The sequence below is a fragment of the Nelumbo lutea genome, chromosome 7, assembly GCF_056320005.1.
Source record: "Nelumbo lutea isolate HS-2025 chromosome 7, American lotus-T2T, whole genome shotgun sequence".
In the NCBI taxonomy this organism is placed as follows: Eukaryota; Viridiplantae; Streptophyta; class Magnoliopsida; order Proteales; family Nelumbonaceae; genus Nelumbo; species Nelumbo lutea.
This window is the reverse complement of record NC_142690.1, coordinates 50,469,039-50,484,360: the sequence shown is the minus strand read 5'-3', so window position 1 is coordinate 50,484,360 and position 15,322 is coordinate 50,469,039. Positions and strand designations below refer to the sequence as shown.

At 33.6% G+C, this 15,322-nt stretch overlaps 1 protein-coding gene across 1 annotated transcript; it reads right to left on the bottom strand.

Moving 5' to 3' along the window:
- Positions 1-2,022: 2,022 nt before the first annotated feature.
- On the bottom strand, positions 2,023-3,044 carry LOC148846339 (uncharacterized). The gene is made up of 3 exons (XM_088955962.1): positions 2,889-3,044; positions 2,525-2,769; positions 2,023-2,356 (listed from the first exon to the last, which is right to left on the bottom strand). Exons 1-3 carry the CDS (start codon positions 3,042-3,044, stop codon positions 2,023-2,025), a joined length of 735 nt encoding a protein of 244 aa, XP_088812088.1.
- Between the last annotated feature and the right edge of the window lie 12,278 nt (positions 3,045-15,322).

Genomic DNA, 15,322 nt, shown 5'->3' with positions numbered 1-15,322 from the left:
AAGGTGGAAGAACGTCTCTCTCTCTCAAAACTACCCCTCTCTCTCTCTCTCTCCTCCCTATCTTCTCTCTCTCACTCTCTCCCTCCCTTGTGTTCTTGCCACCACTGCCGCTACTGCAAGTTGCAATGGCGACTCTCTCTCTCTCCCCCTGTCTTCTTTCTCTCTCTCTCCCTCCCTTGTTCACATCACTGCCACCGCCGCTGCAAGTTGTAGTAGCGGCTCTCTCTCTTTCCCCCTGTCTTCCCTCTCACTCTCGCTCCCGCTCTCTCTCTCTCTAAAAATGGTTTTGAGCCTATTTTTAAAGGGTGAATCTCAAACTATCATTTCGAGTTTGTTAATTGGAAGCCGATTCTATACCTCCATGGAGAATTAGGATTGTTATCACTGATTGTAAAATCCTCATGATGCAAATTCCTAATCACTGCTCGATTAGTTGGGCCCCTCGTACTAGTAACAAGGCAGCCCACTTGTTGGCCAAGCATGCTCTTAACTTGAATCATGTTTTTAGTTGGTCCCCCCTCCCTTTCTTTTTTGTTTCAATGTTTATTGGATGATTGTAATTCCGAGCAAGTTTAATAATGAATTTGGTCTCTAGTTTTCTGTTGGGAGGTGTTGGGATTTGGCTGTAGTTTTAGCTAACTATGGGTGCATGAAAAGTGGAGAAAATAGAGAGTTTACATGCAGCAGATTGAAGTAATAATACAAAGCAAGAATGGAGCAAGAGAAGGGCTGAATATCACTTCATACGTATTCTGGTTTTCTCTTGGTTAGAGTAATACAAGAATAACTTCTTGAGCAAGCCAAATAGAAGCTTCTTCAAGTACACCTTTTCAACTAACCCAAGTTTACAAAAAGTAGAAAATAACCCAATTAAAGTTACTTTTCACAACTGTAGAAAAAGACAAAATAAATATAAAATAGTTTAGCTTCCTAGCACATTAACTGTAACATTCTCCCCCTTAATGTGCTGTTGTTGTGATGTTGTTGGACTCCTAATGCTTCTCTTATTTCTTAAAACTTCTCTCTTGCCAATGGCTTGGTGAAAATATCAGCCAATTGCTCTTGAGTCTTGCAATATACTAATTCAATTTCTCTATCTTCAATGGCATCTCGAATGAAGTGATGTTTTAGAGCAATGTGCTTGGTTCTGCTATGATAACATGGGTTATTTGACATAGCAATGACAGATTTGTTGTCACAGTGGATCACCGTAGCATTCTCTTGCTTCTCATTAATATCTTTCATAATTATCCTAAGCCAAATTGTTTGAGATGTTGTCTTTGAAGCTGAAACATACTTTGCTTCTATTGAAGATTGAGCTACTGTTTTTTGTTTCTTTGAACAACAATAAAACACACCACTACCAATGGAAAAATAATAACCAGAGGTGTTTTTCATGTCATTAGCACATCCTCCCCAATCAGTGTCACAAAAACCAATAAGTCTTACTCCATTTCCTTTGTCATATTTGATTCCATAACCCATGGTGCCTTGCACATACCTTAGCACTCTTTTTGTAGCCCCAAAATGAATGTGATTGGGACTGTTCATAAATCTGGACAATAAATTTGCAGCATACATGATGTTCGACCTTGTAGCAGTGAGATAAAATAGGTTTCCAACCAAGCTTCTATACAGGGTGTCATCCACTTTCTTACCGCCATCTTCCTTCATTAATTTCTCATTAACAACTAGTGGAGTAGATACAAGTTTGCATCTAAATATTCTGAATTGTTTGAGAACTTTTTCAGCATACTTGCTTTGACAAATGAATACTCCATCATCACCTTGATAAATTTCAATACCAAGAAAGTGATGTAACAGTCCCATATCATTAATTTCATATTTTTTCACCATTTCATTTTTGAAATCTTCAATCATTTTCATATTGCTTTTGGTAAAAACCAAGTCATCAACATAAAGAGCAACATTGAAAACGTCATCCATACCGTGTTTCTTCACATACAATGTAGGTTTACTCTTGCTTTTTATGAACCCTTTCTCAGCAAAATAGGCATCGATTTAACTATACCATGCTCTTTGTGCTTGTTTTAACCCAAATAGAGCCTTCTTCAACTTGAACACCTTTTCTTCTTTGCCTTGAATCACAAAGCCTTGTGTTTGTTCTACATACACATCTTCTTTTAATTCTCCATTCAAAAAAGATGATTTAACATCAAGTTTCCATAAAAACCAACATTTGTGGGCAAAAATTGCAATAAGAGCTCTAACAATATCCAACCTTGCTACCAGATCAAATGTTTCAGAATAATCAACACCGGGTTGTTGTGCATAGCCCTTAGCAACTAGCCTTGCTTTGTTTCTTTGCACAAAACCATCAGAATTGTACTTCACTCTATAGACCCATTTAACACCAATCACTTTTTTGTTGTTTGGTCTATCAACCAACTCCCAAGTTTTATTATTTTCTATGATGACAACTTCCTCTTCAATTGCATTTTTCTAAGCTTCTTCCTTAATAGCTTCTTCAAAACTTTTCGGTTCCATAACATAGAAATTGCACCTTGCGTAAACATCACCCAAGGTCCTCATTTTTCTTGTAGCTGAGCTAGATGAAGATGAGCTTGAACTTGGAGATAATTGAGAAATTCCCTCATCATTTTGGGTTGTATTATCTTCCAAATTAAACATGAGAATATGTTTTTCTTCAATTTTTTCTTGCTCCCAATTCCCAACAGCTTTCTCACCAAAAAAGACATCCCTAATAATAACCATCTTGTTTGTTTTCAAACTGTACAAACTATAACCCTTTGACATAGAGCTATAGCCAACAAAAATACACTTCTCATTTGTTTCATCAAGCTTTGATCTCTTCTTTTTGGAACTTGGGAATAACACACACTACCAAACACTTTTAAGTGTCTTACCGATGGTTTCCTTCCACTCCAAGCTTCTAATGGAGTCATTCCTTTAATAGCTACAATGGAGCATCGATTCATCAAATACATAGCTATGTTTACAGCTTCAGCCCAAAAACTTTTGGAAAGTTTCTTCTCATGTAGCATGGATTTTTCCATCTCCATTACAATTTGGTTCCTCTCTCCGATACTCCATTTTTTTTAGGAGTATAACAGACTGTAAGTTGCCTTTCCATGCTTTCATCTTCACAAAATTTATCAAATTCTTTTGAAATGTACTCCTTGCCACAATCACTTCTCAAATTTTTAATGTAATACCCACTTTGTTTCTCAACAAGACATTTAAATTTCTTGAAAATAGTAAATACATCAGATTTTTTCTCTTATAAAATAAACCCAAGTCATACGAGTATAATCATCAATAAAGAGAATGAAATACCTATTTTGGGAATGAGAGGGAGTCTTCATGGGTCTACACACATTGGTATGAACTAATTCCAACACTTTATTGGCTCTCCATGCAACTCATTTTGGAAATGGTTGTCAGTGATGCTTTCCTAGTGCACAACCTTCACAAATTTCATGTTTTTCTTTAATGTTTGGAAGCCCTTGAACCATCTCCTTTTGTGATAACAATTTCAGCCCCTTGAAATTTAGGTGGCCAAATCTTCTATGCTATAGCCAAGATTCATCAATTTCCTTGATATTCATAGCAACCTTTCTTGCATAATTAAATACTAGTGGAAAGCTTCTATTTGTCTTCATTTTCACATTTTTCACCACATGTTTCTCATGGTCATAAATGGTACAACCAAAATCTCCAAAATAGAGTGAATAACCATGCTTCGAAAGCTGTCCAACGCTAAGAAGATTCTCATTCAACTCAGGTACAAATAAGACGTCATGTATAAATTTTCTTCATTTCTTTGTTTCAACACCAATTATGCCTTTGCCTTTTACTTCAACAATTTCTCCATTTCTCAACTTCACTTTTGAGCTAAATGATGTGTCAATGTCAAGAAAAATATTTGGATGCCCTGTCATATGATTGCTACACCCACTGTCTAAGAACCACACATCATTGTTTTCCTCCATGGCACTTTGACATGCATAAAACAAATTTCCTTCATCTTCTTTTTCTTCTGTAAAATTTGTTTGCTGATTGTTTTTCTATCTACAGTCCTTTTGTAGAACACCAATGTGATGACCCTTCATCAGACTTTCCGTCAAAAGTACCTCTGCTTCTTCCTCTTTGGTTTCTACCTCTTCCTCTTCCTCTAGAATATCTACCTCCTCTATAGGATTCTCCTTTTCCATGCTTATGAGTTGAGGATGTTCCATCATGATTTTTGGAACTAAGCTTGGATTGGAATGCACTCTCTATTGATTTTTCGGAGTGACGTGCCAATCTTTGCTCATATGATTTTAGAGATGCCAACAATTCTTGAACTCTTAATTCAGTGAGATCCTTTGTTTCTTCAATGACAGCCACAATAGGATCAAATTTTTTAGGTAAGCTAATTAAAATCTTCTCAACAATTCTTCTATCATCAAAATTTTCACCATATGCTTTCATCTGATTTATCAACTCCATAAATCTACTGAATTAATCATTTAAACTTTCATTTTCAATACCACTTGTTGGAATTTGGTTATAATTTCAGCTAACTATGGGTGCATGCAAAGTGGAGAAAACAGAGAGTTCACACGCATCAAATTGAAGTAAAAATATAGAGAAAGAATAGAGCAAGAGAAGGGTTGAAAATCACTTCTTACGTATTCTAGTTTTCTCTTGGTTAGAGTAATACAAGAATAGTTTCTTAAGCAAGCCAAATAGAAGCTTCTTCAAGTATACCTTTTCAACTAACCCAAGTTTACAAAAAGTAGAAAATGACCCAACTAAAGTTACTTTTTACAATTGTAGAAAAAGACAAAATAAATATAAAATAGTTTAACTTCCTAGCACATTAACTATAACAGGAGGCCTTATGCCTTCGAAAAAAAAAACATAGCCAACCTAGCTTAGTACATACAAAAAAAAGGCCATTCCCCAATGTTGGTCCCAGTTATATATGGGGTTGGGAGGGGTGGACTGGATACGATAGCGTAATATTTTATTTTGCTTTTTTTTTTTTCCTTTCCTGGTAAGATTAGAATCTGCTCTCAAACCTGATAGCCTAATATTTTACCATTACACCAAGATCATTATTTTCTAAGTCCAAGAAATTCAGTATTGGTATTAAGTTTAAAAAAAATGCACGTAGAGAGTGCATTCATTCATTAAAACCAAGATTACTATATATATATATAAGAGAATAATTAAGATAATCTCTTCATCTTAATCTTATCTAACCATTAATCTGATCTTATTCTATTGAGATGAGGAAAATTGATATGGTCATGCAATACCTATTACAATATTCCTTAACACATGCATGTCGTCAAACACCTAATGGAGTGGAAAGGAGCAAAGACTAGTGTTGGACAAAATACAAAAGTGAAGGGTCTCGAAGATGACTCTTGAAGGCTTATCATTGATGGTGGTTGATGAAGGTTGCGGTGTTGGTTAAGACAATAATTGGATTCGGCAATGAAAAGAAAGAGATAGAAATGATGGTGCAGTTGATGGTTACTAATATTGATAGTGATGAGGTTGGAGGAGTCATTATGGACTTGGTTGGTACTACAAAATTAAATTTCAATATTGTTTGTGTTATGAAACAAATAATTTAGAGGTGGTTCAACACCCAATGATGGAGATGGGAGTGGTAAACTTCTGGTATGTTGGGTTTTCCCTTCTCATATGAAGGATGGGATAGCTATTCTCAACCTCCCAAGATGGCGGCTTCATAGCCTTGTGGATCCATGGCTTTGCAACCTCATAAGATGGTAACCTCTGTATCTCCTTAGATGATGGTTGTGCCAACTCCATCTCATCGTCCCTTAGACCTCAGCATCCAGTATTGTAGCTTTTCCTTTGTCTTCACAAGCTAGCCTTACCCCCCAAACCTCATTATCTTCTTTGGGCCTCGCTAATGGTGGCTCCTCAACCTCACAACTTTTGGTATTCCACAAAGTTGTAACCTTGGTTTATAAAGACCTCGTTACTCTACGACAAGATGATTAATTATTTTAGGTATTTTTAATGGTTGAAGAATTGGAAGATGGACCATGACCCTCTATTTATTTAAGTTTCTCATTTTTTACAACATATTGTATCAACTATTTAGTTTCTGAAACCCTACCAAGGTTATCCTTTACAATACAAAAGAACTCATCTTTCGCTACGTTATCCTCTTATAGAGATTAGAGAAGTTGTAATCCTACTATTGAAAAAGATAGTGAAAGTTTCTAGTATCCCATGGTTTTTGCCTTCAAGCCTAGAAGGGTTTTTCCCATTAAAAGTTCTTCTGTGTGCTTCTTTCTTGTTCTTATTTTTTCTCAATTGTCTTCTCCATCTCGTTCATTTTCTATACATCTAGAATCACATGCTCCCCTACTCAACAGTGGTATTAGAGCCCGAGTTCACTATTGTGTTATTTCTATTAACTTCTAGTGACATGGAAGAAAAACTCCTATACTACTGAAAAATTAATTTGTAGAGGCACTCATAACTGTCTTTAAAATCATACTATGTGCATTTAAAACAAATAGGAGGTAGCCAGGTGAGTGCCTCTAAAAGCCCTACTGCTAAATGTTTTAGAGGCGCTTGGTTAAGAATTAAAGGTAGATTATATAAATTTGACTTTTAGAGGCACATACAATTGTCTTTATTGCATTGATGCTAAAATTCTTGTATAAAGGCAGTTACAAGTGCCTTTGAAAGTCTAATTTAGAGGCGTACTTTTGAATGCCTTTAAATGATTTTGCAGCGATTTTATGTGCCCCTAAAAGTCTTGTATAAATATAGTTACAAGTGCCTCTGAAAGTCTAATTTAGAGGTGCATTTGAATGCCTTTAAATGATTTTGTAATGATTTTATGTGCCTCTAAAAGAAATCTAAGAAGAGGAAAAATCTCAATTGAAATGTTTTAACTATGTTTTTGGTTGCCTCTAAAGATATGCTCTTTAATATTAGAGGCACTTTTGCTGCCTTTAAAAATGTTCTAATTTTTTTTAAAAGTGCAATTTGTGAATATTGTTTCATAAATATTTCAAGTGATACACTTGTATGAAAATATATTCTTCAATCAAAACATAAAACCTGTATGAAAATATATACTTCATAAAAAAAATACACCTTATCAATAAATTGTGGATATTGTTATGTAAATATTCTAATTGAATTTCATCATCATTTTAATAACAAAAGGAAACAAAAAATCATGACAATTCTCTCTTCCTCTACAATCTGTAAAGAAAATCAAATATAGTCCAAAAGAAAATCCTTCTAATATAGCTTTTTACTATCTAATCAAATATAGTCCAAAAGAAAATCCTTCTAATATATAAAGAAAAAAAATGCTCTATGTAGTCCTTATCCAATTCTCTCTTCCTCTACAATCTGTAAAGAAAATCAACAAAAAGAAAAAAGACAAATTAAATAAATAGGTATAAATTTTGTAAATAAATAGCTTTTGACTATCTAATCACATATAACAACAAATATGAAATAAAAATAATTATATGTAAGTTTGTAATATTATCAAAACCAAAGGCCATGCGGTTGTAGTTCTGACAGATGTATCAACTGTCTTATAATGTCCATGGGGCCTTATTAAATGCTCTTCATGCATTATCAGTCCCCCAACATATACCTCCCAAAAATCTTGACCCAATTCAGTATCTCCTACTTTTTTTACATGGGTCTTTGCTTACAACAACTTCTTTGGCCACAATTTTTTGCTTCCTTAAACTCTTCAAGAAATCCTTAATCATATCCTACAATTTTTTTATCAAATTGAAGACATCAAAACAACATAAGAAAATAAGGATTTCAAAGAGATTATTGATAGACTTAAAAGTCATTGTTACGTTATCGTTAATATTTTTTCTTGTAGTAGATTATTAATTAGTTGGTTGAAGTTGACAATGGGTTTTGAACCTATTTTAGATTCTTGATTGAAGGTTAGTTCAAAATCAATTCAAGAAAGGTAATGAAAGAAGAGAGAGAGCCTTTTTGGCTTTCTCCTTTTTTACTGAATTGAAAACCTTTTTGAATTTTTGAAAATCAATTCAAAGTTGTCAAATTTAATTCCTTTGCACTGATAGAATGGCAGGAAAATACATCCTAGATTGCAAAAAGGTAGTTAAATTCTTGAATAATGAAAGGGTTCTGAAACCAACCATATATCTAAGATTGCCTATGGAACTTGCCATGTCATAACCTTTTTCTAGTTTCTCTGTGTTTCTTCTCTTTACATTTAACTTATTTTCAATCTTACCAGTTTAAGCATGAAAATCTAGGATTGATATCTTAGCTCAAATTCAACCCATTGGTTTGAACTTAAAAGATTCATTTCAGAAAAAATACCTTTAATTAGAGAAAAATAACAAAATAGATTGAATGATAACCACTTCTCTAATTTGTTTCATACACAAGTGACAAATTTTCAGATTTCCAACTGTCACCTAGATCTTGAAGATTCAATTTGAGTAGTTTATTACTTTATAAACATGTGGTATGGAGTTTATTCTAGAGAAATGATCTGCAAAACTAAAAAAAATGCTCTAAAAACTGAATTTCTCATTGGTAAATGCTCTGCAAACAAAGCATTTCAATTGTCACTTATTCTGACATTCCAACTGAATCAAACCAAGGAAGGTAGTATGAATTCAGTTGATACATCTTATACTAGTAAAATGAAGGGAGGGAGGGCCGAAAGAGGATTGCTTAAGTAGAACGCCTTCTAATGGAGGAAAGAATAAAAAAGAGAGCATGAGATTATTGACTTGACTGATCATTTCATTTTAGTTTTAGTACATTGTCTTCCTTTGAATCTACATTGACAATTGTTTCCTTCTAGCAACCATATGGTCAATACAGTCCTCCAAATGGCCTAAGCAAAAATTTTCACTTTTGATGGTGCTGCTCTCTATATACTCTTCATCAAATTCAGTATCAATTTGATGGTTCTCTTCATTCTCAAGTAAAATTGTTGTACCATTACACATGGCCTATCCTAACTAATATCATCATCCACGCTTTGATCAGAACATGATATGCTTTGTAAATTTGCTTCAATATCATCTTCTAATCCATCTTCATATATCTTTCTTGTTTTTTTTTTTCTTCACAACAACATGCCAATCAATATCCATAGGATCTCTCACATAAAACACTTTCTTGCTTGAGACGCTAAAACAAATGGTTCATCATGCAAGTTTCCTCTAGTATGACATAATTGTGTAAAATTGACAACTGTAAATCCAAATTCATCATTCTTGATTCCTCTACCATAGTTTAGAACATCAGCCTAGACACTTAAAAAAAAAACTTGTGGTTCCCATGATAATCCAACTTAATGATATAAGTTAGCACACCATAGTAACTTATATCTCCTGTAATGGGATTCTGATCATTGGCACTTGCAAAGCTTGATGTTTTTGCATTAACAATAATCCCCTTATGTTGAGTTTTCCTTCTACCATCACATTTCTTGGTATGAAATTTAGTCCTATTCATTATAAACAACTGAAATCTTCTAGTAATATTGTTAGGACCAATGGCATAATAAATATCAATAATGCAATTTGCATTAACAATAATAAATATCATTAAGGCAATTTGCATTAACAATAATATCACTTAATACTTGTCCACACCTTGTCTGCTGCATATCCATGACATAATAAATAAACTAAGAGTTATGAAAAAATTAATCAATAAACTAAATGTACGCATGGTACTACATCGTAATAATAATTTCTTACATGGTTGTGAAATAATTCATGAAAGTTCTCACTATGAATCCGTTCTATATCTCTTACTCATCTACGATGAACACTTAGATTAAGAGTGTTCATGTACTCTCTACATGTGATTTAATCTATGTTAGATTCAAAAAATTGCATTCTATTTAATTTAATAAAACAATTACATCTTACTCTTTGAAGGGGATGAGTTCATCACAATTGAAAAGCACATATCAATATGTTTGCATCCTTAATTTATTGCCAAGGACAAATGATTCACACTTTCCAAATGCACATTTTACATGTCGAAAAATAAAAAAAAATTGTTTTTTATAGAAATATTATTGTGATCATCATTCATGATCTTGTCTTCACTCCATGTAAGTACCTTGAACAAAATATTAAGCATTCTTCTACAAGATACCCTTCTGCAATCGAGCGCTCAGGTTGATTTCTATTACGCACATATGACTTTAATGTAGATAAATGCTTATATCCACATGAAATTGGATAAATATGGATTAAGCTTTAATTAGTAGTATAAGCATATAATCAAATCAAACTTTCTAATTACTATCACATACATCTCAATAGGGTACATCCAATGATATTGTACGGGTCCACATATCATGGCTTCACCTACTAAATGGATCGGCAAATGCACCATAATGTCAAAAAATGATGGTGGAAAGGTTATTTCCAAGTTGTAAAGAATTAATGCAATTCAAGATACCAACATTTGAAAACAATGTATTTGAACAACATTAGAACATAATTCCCTAAATGATTAGTTTAATTCAATCAAAATTGAGGTTACATTCTTAGGTAATGTCCTTTGAATAACCAAGGGAAGTAATTGTTACATCAAAATATGGTAATCATGGTTCTTCAATGTTGTGATTTTCCACTCCTTTTAAGTATACACATCTAGAAATGTTAGATGCATAGCCATGTATAACTTTTACTTGCTTTAAGACTTGGCAAAAAATTTTCTTCTCCTTATCGATTGTGAAGCATGTTGGAGGCAAATATGTTTTATTTTGCCCAATTTGCACCAGATACAGAGTTGGTTTTCTTATATTCATTGCTTCAAAATCTTGATGAGACTTCACGTTATCTTTATCTTTTCCTTCAATATTCAATAATGTTTCAACTACATTATCACATACATTCTTTTCAATGTGCATAACATCAAGATTATAGCGTAATAAAAGATCTTTCCAGTGTGACAACTCAAAGAAGATACTCTTTTTCTTCTAGTTACATGGAAGATTGTTATCACATATATTCTTTCTAAATGTAACATTAATGTCACTCACCTCTGCTAATACATAAGACCTAAAGAATGAAATCGGTGCATCTCTATATTCTTGTTTACCATTAAAAGATCTTTTATCACTTCTAAATTTATGATCATCATTCAAAAATCGTCGATGGCCCATGTAACATATCTTTCAACTTTTTGGTAAGTATGTAGAGCAAGTATCCTTATGGCAATATGGACAAGCTAAGTAACCTTTAGTGCTCTACCCAAACAAATTAGCATATCTTGGAAATTCATTAATTGTCCATAATACAACTTCATAAAGTAGAAATTTCTCTTTTCTTAAAGCAACGTAAGTTTCTATACCACCCCACAATTTTTTTAGCTCATTCACTAAAGGTTGTAAGTACACATCAATGTTATAATCCGGTGCATATGGGCCAGGAATATAAGTAATGACAACATAAAATAGGGTTGCTTCATACACATCTATGGTGGCAAGTTGTATAGTATAATAACAAGAATCCATGTGTTATAGGAAAGATTCATTATCATGAATGGATTAAAGCCATCTATAGTTAATCCAAGTTTAACATTAAGACTATCCATAGCAAATGTATAATGTAAGAAGTTGTTTTCTAGGCAGGTGAATTTGTAGGACGCCTCAACTTTCCTTCTTTAAGGTGTTCATCATGCCAATGCATGAAAGAAGCTATTTTCTCAGACATGAATAGCCTTTGAAGCATTGGTATTAGGGAAAATAACACAATATCTTCTTTAGAATCTTTTGATTTTTCTCAAATGATGTATTGTTATCTAAATCCCACCTAGGAGTACCACATGTAATACATGACTCATACTTGGCAGCCTCTTCCCAATATAACATACAATCATTTGGGCATGCATCAATTTTTTTTCAAAATGAAGACCCAATTCCTTGATGATCTTTTTAGTTTCATAAAATGACTTTGGCATTGTTTCTTCCTCTAGAAATGTTTCTTTTAATAGATCAAGCAACATGGTAATGATTTGTTGGTCCGTCTACCCAAACATTTTATGTGATATAGTCGAACTAGAAAAGAAAGCATGAAAAACTTCTTACATCTTGGATATAAATCTTTATTAACGTCTTCTACCAACTTAAAAAACTTTTGAGGATAATCATTAATCTCATGTCTAGATGCATGTGCCACATCATTTGAGTCATCGTTTGAGCTTAAATAACCAAATGCATCATGTGACATACCATGCATCATATGGACCTAGCTTACTATTTGCAGCATTTGTAGTAGTAGTCTTAGAAGTTGTAGCTTCACCATGGTACACCCAATTCATGTAAGTCATAAAACCCCTCACAAATGATATGGTCATACACTTCTGTTCGATTTCTCAACATAGAGTTGTTGCACTTAATACATTGACATAAAATTTTCCCTTATTGATTTGCATTTGCAAATGCAAAATCAAGGAACTGTGAAGATCCTTCCAAGTAACCATGCTTGTCCTATATAATCAAATAAAATAGGATACTCATAAGGCAATTACCTAGGAAAGAAATTTTAAGTTAGAGATAAAGATTCATTGTGAAATTTTTTTACTAAGGTACCTTGGTCAATAAATCCAACTCTTTTTCATAGTATATTCGTTAACTACTAAACATCCAATTGAAGCTCCCTATAACCTTCTAAGAGTGCCCTGGTCACATAAGTAAGAAGGAATTATAATGATTAAAGAAATAACTCTTATATAAAACACCCCATTTGGCATCTAGAGTGAATCATATATGGCTACCTATAGCCCTTGATATGATTCCAAGAGCTGATTACTCCCCTAATACAATTGCAAATGTATACATAACTTGCCCAATAGGAAGTAGTGTCCTAGTGTAGTAGGAGAAGCTAGGTTTGGGAGTGGAAATTTTGGCATGTCATTAGGATTAGGAGTGGAAAGTGTTAGTTGTCCTAAAGGAAATGAATCTCTTACTTTCTCTCTTTCCTTACCTAGCAATTATCAACTTGCCATTATGGTGGTTGATTTTGAAATAGTAAAGATGAATGCAACCAAAAATGATTTATCAAAAAAATTACTGAGAAAGGGAAAGTTGTGGGGAAGTCCACAAAACATTTTATGAAATTGATTAAATTCTTAAGAACTAGGGGTGTTCAGGGGCTGGCTTGGTTTGGTTGTAGGGTTCTTGCTCAACCAAACCTAGTTGGTTGGGTTGGTGAAACCAGTTGGAGTGACATTGAGCAAAATAGAAAATTTAATAGTTGAAATACAAAATTTAATGCAGCTTCTTCATTTGCTTCCAAAGTTATTTATTTATTTTTATCAGTCCTATAAAAATATTCCAAGGCTTTTAGTAAATATGCTTTAACAATGCCCTAACAGCTCTTGAAGAAATCTTCCAAGGCTTTTAGTTAATTCTGGATGCTCAACCAAATCACATTCCTAGAGTCCTTCAACCACTAAAAGCTTGGCTAAAATAGACATAGCTACCTTGAGGCCAACTAATAAGGCTCTGATTTTGGCTTTAGTTGCATCTACATGCCCATCAAGTCCAATGAATGCACAAACTACCCTACCATCAAAAGATAGAATCAATAAACCACCAATGCCAACTGCCTCCAAAAGTCCATGCTCATATTTTCTATTGCCATCAAACCTCAATACGTAATCAGTAATTAGTAATGTGGTGTTTACTATCCACCTAAGAAAGACAGCCCTAACTTCTTCCCTAATTCTATTTGTTTATCAGCAATTCTATTAAGATTATGAGATCCCCTTCAAGCTTGTCAATACCAAAGCTGAATCCAAATAATAAAGTTGGGAACCATGCATGGAAGAGCCAAACATCCATTGACTCACCTATATAGGTCGTAAATGGTGAAGCTGTTTCAAATGGTCCTAACAAAACGAGATTGCTGTAACAACAGCCAACTCCTAAGCCAAAATCTCAACCAACAAAAAGGCATGCTATCTCCATCCTAGAGTAACTAAAGGACACTAGGCTTGTGTGTATAAAACCACATACTTAATTATTTATCTTTTCTTTTAATTAGTCTGAAAATATAAAGAACAATGATCCCAATGGAGTTTCAATATTGAACAATTCTTATGTTGTTTCTTTTATAAAATTTTGTACTCATTATTTACATGGTTGTTTCTTGCTTTGTCTATACTAGACGCTCATCTTGTCGACTACAAAGGTAATGATAATTCCCAATCAACTCAATCCTGCATTGTTTCTTTCTTTATCAATGGAGTAATCACTTATTTGAACAATTTAACCTATTTTTAGGATCTTTGGTTAATTCCTAAGTCGCAATGGTGTTTGGATTCTACCCTGCTTGAACTCAAAAGAGCATTCTTCGCAGGAATGGCCTTGTTGTAAGAACTAACAACATTTAATTAGCAAAAAATTTTGGCTGGTTAAAAGAATCAAGACCCAAAATTTGGGCCATCATGTGAAATGGAAGCAAAGGCAGAGTGAAAAAGAGAGCAGACACCCCACAAGAAGCCCACTTTCTTGCATTTGAGATGCTTGTCACCAGAAACTACTATTCATATGAAGATCCGAGTAAAGAAAATACTACAAAAGTATCTCAGTTATCTTGACTCCACAACACATGGAACTCTTCCTCTCACTCTTGCTCCAAGGATCTGCTGTCAATCCTCTCTCGAGAGTTCTTATTCTTCTCAAGAGAGGAATATCAATTCAAACCTTGAGGAGAGTTCTTTAGCAGCACCAAACCTTGAATTTAGTGATCCTAGAAGTTTCTAAATATCAATTCAAGCCAAACATAATAGTAATTCTGACTTTAATGATTTACCAATTGAAATGTGCCAAGAAGAGTGTATTTTCATCAATTGTATAAAGAAGGAAAAACCAGGATACTAAACTAAGTCTCCTAGTTTTCCGCTATAGTTTCTTGAAAACTTAAAAGAGAAAAAATATTAAAAATAATGGCAAAAATTAAGAGTCTAATAGTCTAATCCTTGGATTTGTATTTTAATGGAGACGTAAAGATTGAAGGATCCATAAAAGATTGTTTGACTTTGACCACTTTGGAAAGATTCAACTTTAATGGTTAATATATATATTTGGAATCACTATACAGTATGCATATTTTTGTTAAAGTTCCTATGAGCATCCAAATTCTTGGGACATTCTTGAGAACTAGAAGAGTATCTAAGAGGAATAGAGGAAATTAAGAAAGGTTTGATCATTTTCTGAAGTTGTTCTTGAGGAACAAGAAATGAAAACTCTGACATCTGACAGGGGATTGTGCTTTAAGAGTGATATAACTAGTACTTCATATTG

Bases quoted from the DNA above. Each gene is read 5' to 3' on its own strand.
- LOC148846339 (XM_088955962.1), bottom strand. From the start codon at position 3,044: ATGGAGATGGAAAAATCCATGCTACATGAGAAGAAACTTTCCAAAAGT. The intron at 2,770-2,888 runs GTAAGACACTTA...TCTATGTCAAAG, and splicing joins GGAGTGGAAGGAAACCATCG to GGTTATAGTTTGTACAGTTT. The intron at 2,357-2,524 runs GTGCAATTTCTA...ATGGGTCTATAG, and splicing joins TTGGGTGATGTTTACGCAAG to AGTGAAGTACAATTCTGATG.